This window comes from Haplochromis burtoni, unplaced genomic scaffold (genome assembly GCF_018398535.1).
Source record: "Haplochromis burtoni strain Fernald_Lab_line unplaced genomic scaffold, NCSU_Asbu1 Contig_86, whole genome shotgun sequence".
NCBI lineage: Eukaryota > Metazoa > Chordata > Actinopteri > Cichliformes > Cichlidae > Haplochromis > Haplochromis burtoni.
The window spans coordinates 825,292-837,870 of record NW_024582447.1 but is presented as its reverse complement, the minus strand read 5'-3'; the positions used below and the strand labels follow the sequence as shown (position 1 = coordinate 837,870).

At 38.2% G+C, this 12,579-nt stretch overlaps 1 protein-coding gene across 2 annotated transcripts in view; it reads right to left on the bottom strand.

The window, feature by feature from the left end:
* Positions 1–12,579, bottom strand: part of LOC102312506 — a 64,436-nt gene that overhangs the window by 9,320 nt on the left and 42,537 nt on the right. For both annotated transcript variants that reach the window (XM_042222450.1, XM_005925691.3), the window contains exon 5: positions 1,252–1,359. In XM_042222450.1, coding sequence (XP_042078384.1) covers positions 1,252–1,359 — 108 coding nt within the window. The remainder of the gene's footprint in view (positions 1–1,251; positions 1,360–12,579) is intronic.

The window sequence follows — 12,579 nt, the reverse complement described above, 5'->3', positions numbered from 1 at the left end:
TTACTAGCAGCCTATTGCAAAAATACATAATTTGTTTCTATTTCTGTAGTTGGCTCTTTCAAAAATGCCAAGAGATAACACAGCTTGACACATAAATGATATTTTTACACCAACCACCAACCAAAAACCCTATCCACAGCAGATGAACAGGATCATGTCCTTAAATACCATGTATTTACCATGCTCGTGTATGTACCATGTACTATGTTAAAGCCTGTTAGAATTGTGAAAACTCAAGTTTTTGCCTTATACTGTATTTCCATGTATGTTTGTACATTTTTTTAATAAACTGCTGGACCTGTTTTCCATTTTCCTTGCAAAATATCAAGACATGAGGGGTAATTCAGGACAATTGCAAACTGCTGTAGATTAAACGGCTTCATCAGTTAAGTGTAAAGCAAACACACAATTCATTTGTAGTGTGTTTTGTGGCAGTGGGTCTCAGGCATGACACAACTGTGAGGTTTTATTTTATTTCTTTGTGTTTTGAGCAGAAAATTTGACGGTTGATCTCCAGAGGAAATGTCTGCCTCACGGCTGGCACTGCTGGGACAAATTCTGAAACCTACTCAAAATGAACCTCGTCTCTAATCACCTCCGCTGGATGTTGGAGGGGAGGATTGTAAGAGGGCTCTATAGCTCAGAAGTGCTAAAAATTTGCCATAGAGCGGTAAGAGAAAATCTAACTCATCCTAGAGCCCCTCCACAAGAAAAAAACAGTAAAATCACTTCAAAGAAAAGCGAGGCACCAAATTTCCACATGCCGTTGAACTCAGGTCTATGCAGCTGTGGATTCAACCTCTGCCAGCCCCGAGGATGCCCATTGATTTCAGTTCTATCACTATAAAACATCCAGTGGCTTAGAGTTAATTCCTCTATCTGCTGTGACACCTTGAAGCACAAATATTGAGGATGTTGCAGAAATACAGTGAGTGTGACTTCCAGTTTGACATGAGGAAGTGCTCTCCTCAGAAAGAGTTGATTTTTATCATCCAAAACCAACTATTGTTTTGGTGCTAACAAGGCACCAAGTAAGTAAGGAATGAAGGCAGCTGCCCCAGGGCATCAAGTCTCTGTGCCCTGGATTTCCTGGGCTACTGTGCCTGCAGGCAAAATATAATCTGGGCAAGCAATCATACCAAAAAGTTCAGAAACTGTCCAAATAACCTAGCTTCAGGTATATTCCCAGTGCTGACAAGAGGTGTTATGGGGAACTTACATTATATAGATGGAGTAGCTTTAAGTACTCACATTGTCCTCTCTGAGTTTATTAATGGTGATCTTCGCCTCCATGAGATGATTGTTGAGAACAATGATTTCCCGGCTGAGGGCTCTCTTTTCCTCCTCGTGGTGCTGTGACTAGAGTGTAAGAGAAAGAATGGACAAGTTAAAAGAGAAACTGGAGAAAAACAGAAGGAAAAAACCCCAAGGATGACAGAGTGGATGATAAGATGAGGGGCAGGAAGTGAGGGTTAGAGAAAAGAGATAACGAAAGAGATGAGAGAACCAAAGTTGGAGGAGCAACAGAGGTAAAACAAGATTATAAAGGAGCACAAGAAAAATGAAAGGGGGAAAGTCATAAGTCACTATCAGCGTGAAGCTGGCGCTAGCACCAGGACTTAATTAAAAGAAGATTACACTTGCCAGAGCTCATATCATATCAATTACTCTGGGAGTAAGAGAAAGAAGCATGGAGGGGAAGCGAGCGAAAGATGAGAAAAATAAAGTGGGTGCAAGAAAGACAAATGAAACACTCCATTTCCAGTGATTACTGTCAAAGAAGTGCAAAATGACCCTGCTGTAGTGACATTTGAACCACACTAACAGCCGAGTTTAATGATGGCTTCTATGTCTCTCTCTCTCTCTCTCTCTTTGTGTCTGTCCAGTCAGCTCAGCAGCTGTTGGCCACTTAATCCACCAGCTTGCCACAGATATCACCCCTAATGATTTTGGTGGCCTGATCGCTCATCTAATACAATCAAAATTCCTTTACTTGCACGTCTAAAATGTAAAAATAGGAAATAATTCATTCTTGCTAAATTGGCGTGTGACAATCATTATTCTCAGCCAACAGGCCAGTCGTAACAACGTCATGATCTTTTATAAAGATTATGACCTGTGTGAGGGTATCGTGGGATCAGGTTCTTTAGCTCCACAAACTAAATGCATCTCATAACAATGATTCTGGCATGCAGTTAAGACTTCAGCCTCCAGGGGGCATTATAGGGTTCTTTTGGCTTAGAAATTATGTTTTGTTTTTCTTATTCACATGTGTCACACTGGCATACACACATACACAAAGTTGTAACTGTGAAACCTGTCACACAGCACCAGCTGTCAAATGATACACTCACTTGGCCTCCCACCCTTTTTTCCCTCCCTCCTTCTAATCTCCCAATGGTGGTGATTGTTTTGAAATACAGAGGTGCAGCGCCAATCTAATAGGTGGCAATTAATGTCAGTTTAAGCAATAGAGCAGCATTGATATTCAAATCCAATTCTGTTACGGTCTCATTAATCAGCTGTCGAGACAAGCGCCTCCCCGCTGTTCTTTCTCCAGCTCATTACTCCTGCCTCCAGCTCGTTCTCACTATGTGGATGACCACATTAGGTACATTTTTAAGCTCAGATATTTAATTTGTCGCTTTCCTTCCTTTGTTAAAGTGATGTTGTGTTGGCTCAGAGACAATCTCCAGCTCAGATGTTAATATGACTGGTGTTGTGGTTTTACACATGGCTGCTTTTTATTTTTCCTTTTAAGAGTGACTCTGGACTTTAAAAACTGCACAATCGGCCTCATTTAGCAATACGTGACTTTTTAATGCGACTTTTTTTTTTGCTGTTTTCCAGCTGTGCAACAAGCTGCAAGCAACTTTAGTAATCAGCTGGAGTTGTGTGTGTGCACCCCCAGTGAAAGCTCTGGCATTTACTAAGTTTGGTTTAGACTCCACCAGCTACTAGTGCCTGACTCCATCTGTGCTCCCTGTAATGTTGCACTTTGGACATGTAGAATAGAAGGTGTTTATCAAAAGGCCTTTTCATTGAATTCAGCTGCCTAATGCATTTGTAAATTATGACGACTAGAGCGGCAAAGTAGAGATAAAAGGCAGCAGCCACACTGTGGGAAGCTGTATAGTTAAGTGATAATTCTGTGTGTGCGTGTTTATCACTTGTACGTCAGTAATGTGATTCAGTGTTAGTACAGAAATATTGATTAATGCATCTTTCAAACCCGTCTAATCGATTGACCGGAGGCTCGAGTGTATCTGCACTGTGATAAATGTTGTAATAAAGAGTAGAAAAAATGAATCAGCGCAGCTTTAATGTTAGTTAGAATTCAAGCCTGTTTCATTTACTACATATAACCCAATAGAACAGGAACACAGTCGCTATCATCGGCATTAAAAGGCATCTTTAATTTGCGATTCTTCTTAATGATCTTTGGGTCTTCTATTGCATTTTTGCTGAAAATTATAGGAAAACAGGGCACAGAGTCTGCTTAGAGACAAAAGAGACAGAGGGCATTCTTAACTGTATAGTCATCATTGATCTTGTGCTGTATTTTAGAGAGAAGAGGAAAATGGGTTTTTATTTTCAGAGTTCTAGCCAGCAGAATTTCAGCTGTGCACACTGATTTTTGCTATCTCCAGCAGTCACTTTGTGTTGGATACACATGGCGTTCTTATCTATTGGTACCACACAAACAAGGAAACTGCATCAAGGAGAATTAATATGCATATTCTGACAATCTTATCTTATTGATTGACCCAGAGGAGTAGGGAAGATATTGTTTCCCACCCTAATGCATTGCACAGAATTAAAGCATCTCTTTTTGTCTTTCAAGTTTCTTCCAATCATTCACAGGAATGGTTGACCATTAGTGGTCAAGCTTAAGGGTTTGTTCAGACGTCATCTTAAATGACTCCTTTAACAAAGTTATCTCCTCTCCCAGTTGGATACGTAATGGAACAAATCAAAAACTAAACTCACGGGGCACGCTTCAATTATTGATCAGGTGAATTGAGTGCACATTGTATAAAATGAGGAAAAAGTGTTTTTCTAAGACACCCCGGTTTGTTTTATGTATTCTGCTGGAGATTCTGTCTCTTCGCTGGGCAACAAATGAAGCCTGAGTCCCATGAGATGCAATTACTGAGGACTTCGGTTCACAGAGGAGAGCAGAAAACTCTGCTCCATTTTAAATACATCCTTATTTTAAGAGGGAAAAGGAAAGAAACAAAGTAGATTTCTAACCTCATTAAAGAGGATTTTGAAATCAAGACACCAAAGATAACCACCACCCTGCTAAAAGCAGATTCTGTATGTAGCGAACACTTATAGGTAGAAGGAGATCTAAGAAGTTGTTCAATGGATACAATTAAAGCAGAAGTAAATCTCTGGGTGATCCAAATTGATTATGTTAAGATGAACTTGCCATGTGAAACAAACAATATTTATAGGAGGATATAAGCCTCAGTTTCAGTCAGCATTTCAAAGACAAGGAGTTATTTTTAAATTGTTTCCTGTAGAACTGAAAAACCACCTAGCTTGGCGTATGTGGGTAATCCATCATGATACAAATTTACTTGACTATATTTTGGAAGTGTTCCAGGTGATGTGGAGGGGGATTTGTGGGCTACACTGCTGGGAAATCAAACCTTACCTATTATAAGAAAACACAGTGTACATAGAAAAACTAAAAATCCCTCCATGCAATTTCTTCCACTTATCCAATTCAGGGTTACGTTGGGCCGGAGCCCAGAGACCACCAATCATGCTCACATTCGTACCTTCATAGCCAATTTAGAATCACCAATTAATTAATGTGCATTGTGCATGTCTTTGGACCGTGGGAGAAAACTGGAATACCCGGAGAAAACATACAAAACTCCATACAGAAGGCTCCAGCCAACCGGTGGAGTCGAACCCAGCGGATTCTTGCTCTGAAGAAACCACTGTGCCACCCAATATGTAATAAAAATGTGCTGAAAATACTTCAAAAATTCCGGACCTGTATCCTGAAACTGTGTCTGCTGAAAAATAGATGTGTTTTAGAACACAGGAGCTTTATTGCTAAGATGAATGAGTCTTATTCTTATCAGTTTATTTTACTGTCCATTCTGTGCTTCTCTCTTCCAGAATCAGTAGTAAATGGTGAAATGCATCAAAACTGTCTGGTTTCACTTTGATGCTGCTCTCCTACATGTAATTTTCACATTTTATTCAAGAGTTATGATTAATGGCTGTGGTGTTAATGGCACTAATTAGTGCACTGCAGACAGAGCATGGCTCTGCTCCCTGAAGGGCACAGAGTAACCCATACAGGCAGGTATAACACTCAGAATCGACAGGCTTTCTCAACCACCAGGACTATTATTCATCTGCTTCCTTTTACATGGTGAAATGTAATAATAATAATAATAATAATAGAAAGAAATCTCTCTAAATCAGGCATCTGTATGCACTGATCTTAAAAGAGATCACACTACACACCTTTTTGAAAAGTGTGACTCAATTTACACCATGAAGCACAGAAAATAACCAACCTTAAAAACTCTGTGATGGTTAGCCGACTGACTATCAACTACGTGACACCTCACAGTCATGTCTCCTCCAGCAGATTTCTGCTAACATCTTTGTCATGATGTTGATTAGTTATGGCATGTAGCACAAAGTTTTATTGTAGGGAAAAAAACTGCAAGGAGAGTAATTTAAAAGTCAGTACTGATAAAGTAGAATGTGGAGGTCCCAAAAGAGCGAGAAACCGTTTGTCAGCAAATAAGTTGGGGTGCAGATTGTGAAGTGCTATACAGAGTCACATAAACTGGGCTGGACTGAGTGATAAACTGAGAGCTCAAAAGGTGGAGTGGTGAGAGAAATACTGAAGTATAAGTATTAAACTAGCGGCATCAAAATATATTGTTTTAAGTACCAAAAGTAGAAGAACCCTTAAGCATTACCACCTATTTTGTTTTAATGTTATACCGTAATTGTCTTAATAGCTGGTCATTTTCAACTCAAGACTGATAAAATTGTGGTCCCCACTGGTCCCTTTATTAACTACACCTTGGACCCTGTTTGCCTTCAGATTAGCTTTTTCTTCTTCATGGCATAGAGTCAACAAGGTGATGGAAACATTCATCAGAGATATTGGTCCACGGTGACACGACAGCATCATAACCTGTGATGTGAACCTCTCGTTCCACCGCATCCCGTTCAGATGACAGATGACTGTGAACTCATTGTCATGTTCAAGAAATCAGTCTGAGATTATTCAAGCCTTGTGACATGGCATGCTATCTTCTTGGAAGCAGCCATCAGATGAAAGATACACTGTGGTCATAAAGTGGATTTTGCAATATTTGCCTCTGAGATGTAATGAAGTAGAAATATTTACATCCTGCAGTGAGAAAAACCGAGACTGAGGTGATAAACAACGCACTGATAGGAAGCAATTATGGTTTAATGTTTTTACCTTTAGATTACTTATTATTTTAGTTGCTTTTACTTCCTGTAAAACTGAAGCTTTAATGCTCTGGTTGTTAACTGATCATAATAGAATGTGAATATAGTAAACAGTGGCTTTTTTATGTAAGTATTTATTTATTTAAGTCAAACTACAACAGACCTTTTTGTTTTGGGATGACAGTTACAGATGAAGAAGATGTAATCTCTGTTAGGAGTAAGACCTCAATTTCCTGTCAGTTTGTCAACGGAGAAAAGAGAAACAAGACTTTCAGCACTACGGAGAGCTCCTTAACAATTCCAGCACTATAATCCAGGATCATCCAACCAAATAAATAAAAGAAAAAGTACTCCACTTAAATAATATATATCATATAAAAACCTATATAAAAGCCTATTATCCAGTTATAAGTACTGGCAGTATTTTGAAGTCTACATTTCTTGTAGTTATTGTTTGTTCAGTATTTAGTCTGAATTTTAAAACTTTCCTCTGTTCTGAAGTCTGAGGGATATTTTGGGTAACACAGGCAAAAGCTTACTTGACTAACAATTGTATGCAAATATGTATTTTCTGCTTGCACCAGCACTGTCTGGGAGAGCCTCAAAGATTAATTTGAATTCCTACTAAACAGTCTAACAGTCACCAAGCTATAACTCATCTAACGCGAGGACTGTCAAAGCTATATTTCAGCAATGTCCTTCTTGATCCACGCTGGCTACAACTACTGAGCACAGCTATACCAATGTCATCACAGCCTACAACTTGCCAGTTCTTCCAGGTGTTAATCACTTGCTTTGCTCTTTATGAATTAGTTTTAGTCATCATTGTTTTTCAGTTGACCTTGCCATTTCAGGCTTCTCAGAACTTTTAATTACGTGTCTGATCTGACTGGAACTGCTTTTGTCACTGCCTGCCTGGTCTGTCTTCTACAAAGGAATATATCCCCCCCTTGAAATGCCATTGCATGACATGACATCAAAAGAAATAGCAATCCCAATAGGCCCTGTCTCAGAAAAAAAAAATCCCAATACTGTCTCCTGCCATGAAGACCGATTTGCTACACCAAGGCCCTCTGCTTGAAAGACAATGCCTTTGAAAATAGTTTCACATGAGCAGAATGCATTGATGTGTGTGACTGTATGATGGAAACACACTGAAGGCATTTATGCTGTTCATGGCAGAAGTGTGACAAAGCAATAACTATTAGATCCAAACATCAGCAGTAATAGACTGCATATCATGTGGGACAGATGTTGGTGTAAGTGGCTATCTACTGAATATACAGCACTGTATTTCATGATTGCTCTGATTTATTACAGTTTTCACATCTCACTGATCCACTACCACGCATGACTAAATCTCCATTATCTGCCACAACCAATACCATTCACTGTAGCTTCTGCTTATTATAATCATTAAAAACAAATATGTTGTTGTTTGGCTATTTCTGCATATCTGCTAACATACCACTGGCCACATATTAAATAGGCGTAAACACGAGATGCCTTTTTTTGGGGGAAATTACAATACTGTGCAAAAGTCTTAATCCACCTCTCATTTCTTTAATGTTTGCTGAGAAAATGGAAAATAAATGCAGTGATTCATTGAAACATATTGAAATACAACATTGAAATGCAGCCTCATAATTCCATCACTTTTGACAACACACCAGGAACCACTGACTGAAATGCAGACCCAAACCCTGAAATAGTCTCCACCTTGTTTTATACTTATAAAACAAGGTGGAGACTATTTCATGGTTTGGCTGTAAACACTCAAAAATACATATAGAGAACCATTTGATTAAAAAAAAAAAAATAGGATTCATAATTTTCAGATTTTCAGTCCAGTAGTCCAGTTTTTTTTTGTTTGTTTTTTTGCAATTTTGCATAACTCAGCATTTTATCCATGTTTCCCTTCCTTTAAGAATGGTTTCTTTACAGCCATCCTTCCACTGAGACCAGTTCTAACGAGGCTTTGGTGAACAGAAGGTGGATCACCTGAAGGTGAATCCAGGACTTGACTTTTAGATACTGTTCATCTGTAGGAGATAATTGTTATTTTGACAGCTTCTTCTCTTGTCCTTTATGTTTCCGAAAGTTACTTCAAATTTTTGAAGTACACCATGAAGTACACAGCACACCATGTTTTTGGTGTGCCTGTTTGGGAATCACCTTGTTGGTGGAAAAATCATTATTTTATTGATGTCTTCTTTTTGTAGAGACAAATATTAAAATAGGAACAAATTCAGTGTTTATGTGCAGCCAGTATTCACAGAACAACTTTGAATGCCCTTCAGAAAGCCTGGAAAACTAGTGCTGCAGACCATTTTGGCTCCTTGGAAGCAAAACAGAAAGAAGAGAGGTGTGGCTCAAAACTTTCACATTACCCTTCACTTGAAGGAAAGTGAGATGTAATGACATTTAACATAAAAAGTCCTGGTCAAACATAGATCACAGAGATTTTATAGAGCTAATTAAGCTAATGAGTCTCTTCAAGTCACTGTCTTTTACAGTTAGCTAGATCAAGGAAGTCTGGATAGACTCAGGGGTTTTCTAGTGGCTTTTATGAAGTGCTTTATTGCCATGGAAGAAATGACTTCTTGATGAATGAAAACAAGTTGAAATCATTTCCAGATGCTGACAGCAAAAAGTGACAGTTTGTTTGTTGTTAACCAGCTACTGAAGTAAGTTAGAATATTTTTTCTTCTGATGTTTCCAAGGTGTATAAAATGAACTTTCAAGCTCATCATGTCAGGAATGCCAACTCTTTAAAAATCTCAGAAAATTTGAACATTTCCAAATCCAACACAACTGGATGACATTACTTCATATGTAATTGGAGAATCTGTTACATGATCAAAAGCATCAAAGCAAGTTGATCTTACAATGAGACTCCAACAGCCTCATAACAACTGAAAGAAAACGGACAAGTTAAGTGCGAGATGAAAAGCAGCTGACTATAGAAATACATTTTTATCTCCCTATTTCATCCGCCGAGGCTCGATAACCTTGTTGCTACTTCTCTAATAATTACACAGAATCTTCTTCTATCAGTGAGTGTGCTGCACAGACAAGCCAAATGGATCAAACCTTTGATGAGATAACAATCCAGGCTAATCAAGATACTGTAAGTCTGTCATAAGACAGGCCTTGCTGTAGAGCTGGCTCATCTTTTTCACTGATTCTGGCTTTTAAGTCCTAAAGCTGAGGCTGGGAAAATACTTGGGAAACCTCTCAACCTGATGCGATTGGACAGCTGCTGCTGAGGTGACTAGCACAGCAGTTAGCTGTAATAGTTTTCTAACAGGGTTGCGAGGCAGCTAAGACCAATTACTTTGGACATTGATTGCTCTCCCTGTCTTTGATCATGTAATTGCTTTGAGCGAGATGAGAGTGGTTCTGCTGCTGAACAGGTGTGTTGAAATCGATTGCAGCAGATTTCTCATTTCTTAGACGAGAGACACAGAATGGCGAGCGTAAATGCCATCATCATTCATAAATTATCTGGTCGTATAAGATCACACTGTAGTTTATTGTTGCTACTTATTATGATCACTGCATTTGAAGATCTGAAGTCCTTGCATCTTGTGTTTCTATACAGGCTGCTGATCATGACTCCAAACATTTAATAGAGTCATTGATTTACATTTGAACACATGGGTGTGGATAATATTACACTTAGTTTAGACTGTACAGCTACAGACACAAAAAATCTGCATTTGCATTCATACTTTCTGTTGACTGGCATTAGGGAAACATCAAAAACAACGTCAGACAATAGCTTTATCAAGTTTCTTGACACATTCACCTGGAAACTTTAAATTATATTTGGAGCTGAAACAAAAGTCTTGAACCACCCCCTCATTTCTTTACATTTGGCTTCCAAAGAGTCCGACTTTCTTGTAATATTTTACAGTGGTGGATGAGTAGTTCTTCAGGATTTCTGAAGGTCTTTTAGAATTTTTATTCAGACATTGGCTACGTTATCACTCATTTTCAGTCCAGTCCTTGTACCAGACCATATTCAAACAATAGTTATTTGTGTGTTAAATCACTGGTCTACGATCATCACAGCTTGACAGACCTAAAATATCATCATCAGTTTTACAGCCCTTGAACTGACAAAAGTAAAGACATCACCCACAGCCTGCCATGTCACAGAAAAGTAAGATGGTTAAGTCAATGAGCTGTGCCTTTGACTGAGCCATTTGCATTTCTTTGTAATGACAGTAGACTGACTGACTGAATGTCAAAGAACAGAGACATGTTGTTGACATTCTGCTTGTCTTTCTTAAGCTATTATTTGCTAGGTGGTTTAATATATGTGTGTTTTCAGAACGTACACTTAACACTGAATGAAAGGGAACAGTTTTGAGTTAAAAAATACTTTAATTGATTCAGATAATGTGAGACAACAGGACTGTATGTGGCTTGTGAACCTAATGACTAAATCTCGTGGTCTATACTTCACAGAACTGTGACTCTGAGTGTGTTTTTCTCAGGCTGAATTAATTTGGGATAAATCTTCTGCTGTGCCAAACTGATGAAAAAAGACAATTTCTCCAAAAATAAAATAAAGAAGAAATGAAACTGATTATCATAAAGCAACAATAATGTTATTTTGTCAAATATATTGTGGCATTTCTACACCAGGGAACAATATAATAAAATTAAAAGAAACAAATCTAACAGGAGTTGCACTAGACAAAAAACAAACAAACAAACCAACAAACAAACCAGCAGCGCAATTGGAACCTTGTTTGTTGTTAGACAACATTATAATATTTGGACTGATCTAACTGAAAAGACAAGAAATTGTTAAGGATACAAAGCTGAAGCCTCAGGAAACAGATACTGGTAAACACATCGCTGCTGCTGTCTTTCTACAACTCTAATCTATGACAGGAAGAAGAAATTCTGAAAACCCCCCAAACTATAAGTAATGGTCTCCTGGTAACAGGACTTGATGCTCTCAAGGAGAGGATTCCAGGTCAAGCTTTGGGTCAAAACCTGCTTACTGCGTACATGTGTGTATACAAGTATGTGGTTGAGCTCACAAATCCCCATCACCGTCATACATCTTTTATGAGAGTCTTAGGGAGACCGCTGTGGTACTTACATACACCATTAGGATTCTGCACTTCGTGCTAATATCAATACAAACAGGCACAGCGGTCAGGAAATGTGAAAGCTCAGAGGGAGAGAAAGAGAGAGGCTGAAAATGTAGTTATGCAGCCTGAAGGTCGAACAAGCCCATTTATATTTATAGCTCAAAAAAAAATATGCACATCCTTTACTTAAGTCACAGTAGAAATACCCGAAAATGGACATTTATCTGCTGCAAGTTAATGTTCTGTTATTGCATTTCATTTGGTGGATTACACAGTAATTACTGATGCATTAATATGTCAGCGGTCGTTACATGTTGCTAGTTGATGGAAAAAAACAAAAATACTCTTGATCTTTAACAGAGTGTCGTATTTTATGAATGGGTAACCGTGTTTAAACCTTTACTCCAACTTTCTTTTATTATGGGTGAGCAAATATTTTACATAAACACTGAAATTACCAAAATATGTTTTTGAAAACATGAAAATATTAGGGTGAGAAGCATTGTGAAAGGCAGGGAAGGGGAAAGCTACCAAGCCACTGCAAATGTGTCAGCGCACAATGAGCATGTACTCCAGAGCCTAAAATAAGAGTTGTTTAATTTAATTTTTTAATTGGACATCTAAACATCGTCTGTCTGCAGGAGTAATGTATAAGCCACTGTTTTCTGTTGGATATGAATCATAGATAAACTAAAGGTAGAACTTAGCTCCTTAAGCTAAGTCATCACAACATAATATCTAAATATATTTGTCTGGAGCTACTTTGTGCCACTGCCCAGCTCTACTGTGTTTTTGTCCATTTCTACTTATTTTCTCAGCATTTTGAGTTAAAACATTTCAACATACATAACTTCAAATTTTGAGATAACGCCAAAATTTGTCTATTTAAAGTATTCTGCATTTGTTACATCTGTACATCATAATTTACTGTAATATACATGCAGAATATTAGAGCCTGCTTTTTTAACGTCAGTATTAACAATGATAGCAGAACCAATGG